The following is a 1372-nucleotide window of genomic DNA, read 5'->3' as shown; positions in this document are numbered from 1 at the left end:
CCCATAGCCACCCCACACAGCCACCCCAGACCCCATAGCCACCCCACACAGCCCCACAGCCACCCCACACAGCCCCACAGCCACCCCAGACCCCATAGCCACCCCATAGCCACCCCCCAGATCCCCCCAGCGCCCCGGTGTTGTGTTGCTGGCGCTCACCCCGAGGCTGTTGGCCTCCATGGCGGTCTGCACGCCGGTGCAGCCGTACGCCAGCTCCTCGGTGATCAGGCACGCCTCGAAGCTGCCCAGGCCCAGCCCCCCTGCACCAAACACGCACCTCCAGCGCCCCACAGAGACCCACAGCGCCCCATAGAGCCCCACAGAGCCCCATAGAGACCCACAGCGACCCACACAGCCCCATAGGCACGCCTCGAAGCTGCCCAGGCCCAGCCCCCCTGCCCCAAACACGCAGCTCCAGCGCCCCACGGCGACCCACAGCGCCCCATAGAGCCCCACAGAGCCCCATAGAGACCCACAGCGCCCCATAGGCACCCCACACAGCCCCACACAGCCCCATAGGCACGCCTTGAAGCTGCCCAGGCCCAGTCCCCCTGCGCCAAACACGCAGCTCCAGCGCCCCACAGCGCCCCATAGAGACCCCATAGAGACCCCATAGAGACCCACACAGCCCCATAGGCACGCCTCGAAGCTGCCCAGGCCCAGGCCCAGCCCCCCTGCGCCAAACACGCAGCTCCAGCGCCCCACAGCGCCCCACAGAGACCCACAGCACCCCATAGTGACCCACAGCGACCCACACAGCCCCACAGAGACCCACACAGCCCCATAGGCACGCCTCGAAGCTGCCCAGGCCCAGCCCGCCTGCGCCAAACACGCAGCTCCAGCGCCCCACTGCGCCCCATAGAGACCCACAGCGCCCCATAGAGACCCACAGCGCCCCACAGCGCCCCACACAGCCCCATAGGCACCTCACAGAGCCCCACGGAGCCCCATAGAGACCCACAGCGCCCCACAGCGACCCCATAGAGTCCCACGGAGCCCCATAGAGACCCCACAGAGCCCCAGAGGCACCCCCCACAGACCCACACAGCCCCACAGGCACCCCACAGACACCCCATAGAGACCCACACCGCCCCATAGGCACCCCACAGAGACCCCACAGACACCCAATAGAGACCCAACAGATCTCATAGAGACCCCACGGAGACTGCATAGAGACTCACAGACCCCATAGAGCCCCACAGAGACCCCATAGAGCCCCACAGAGACCCCATAGAGCCCCACAGAGACCCCACAGATCCCATAGAGACCCATACACACCTCATAGAGACCGCACAGATCCCACAGACACCCCACAGAGACCCCACAGAGACCCCACAGAGACCCCACAGAGACCCCACAGAGCTCTGCATGC

The 1372-nt window shown here is 66.8% G+C and overlaps 1 protein-coding gene across 1 annotated transcript in view; it reads right to left on the bottom strand.

The window, feature by feature from the left end:
• ACADM (acyl-CoA dehydrogenase, C-4 to C-12 straight chain) overlaps positions 1 to 260 on the bottom strand; it is a gene marked incomplete at its 5' end in the record, with an annotated part of 31948 nt that extends 31688 nt beyond the window's left edge. Inside the window, 1 exon segment of the mRNA XM_021383941.1 lies at positions 160 to 260. Within this exon segment, the coding sequence (XP_021239616.1) occupies positions 160 to 260 (101 nt within the window).
• Positions 261 to 1372: the final 1112 nt, after the last annotated feature.

Source organism: Numida meleagris, unplaced genomic scaffold, assembly GCF_002078875.1.
Source record: "Numida meleagris isolate 19003 breed g44 Domestic line unplaced genomic scaffold, NumMel1.0 unplaced_Scaffold731, whole genome shotgun sequence".
Lineage (NCBI taxonomy): Eukaryota > Metazoa > Chordata > Aves > Galliformes > Numididae > Numida > Numida meleagris.
This window is presented reverse-complemented; position numbering and strand designations above follow the sequence as displayed.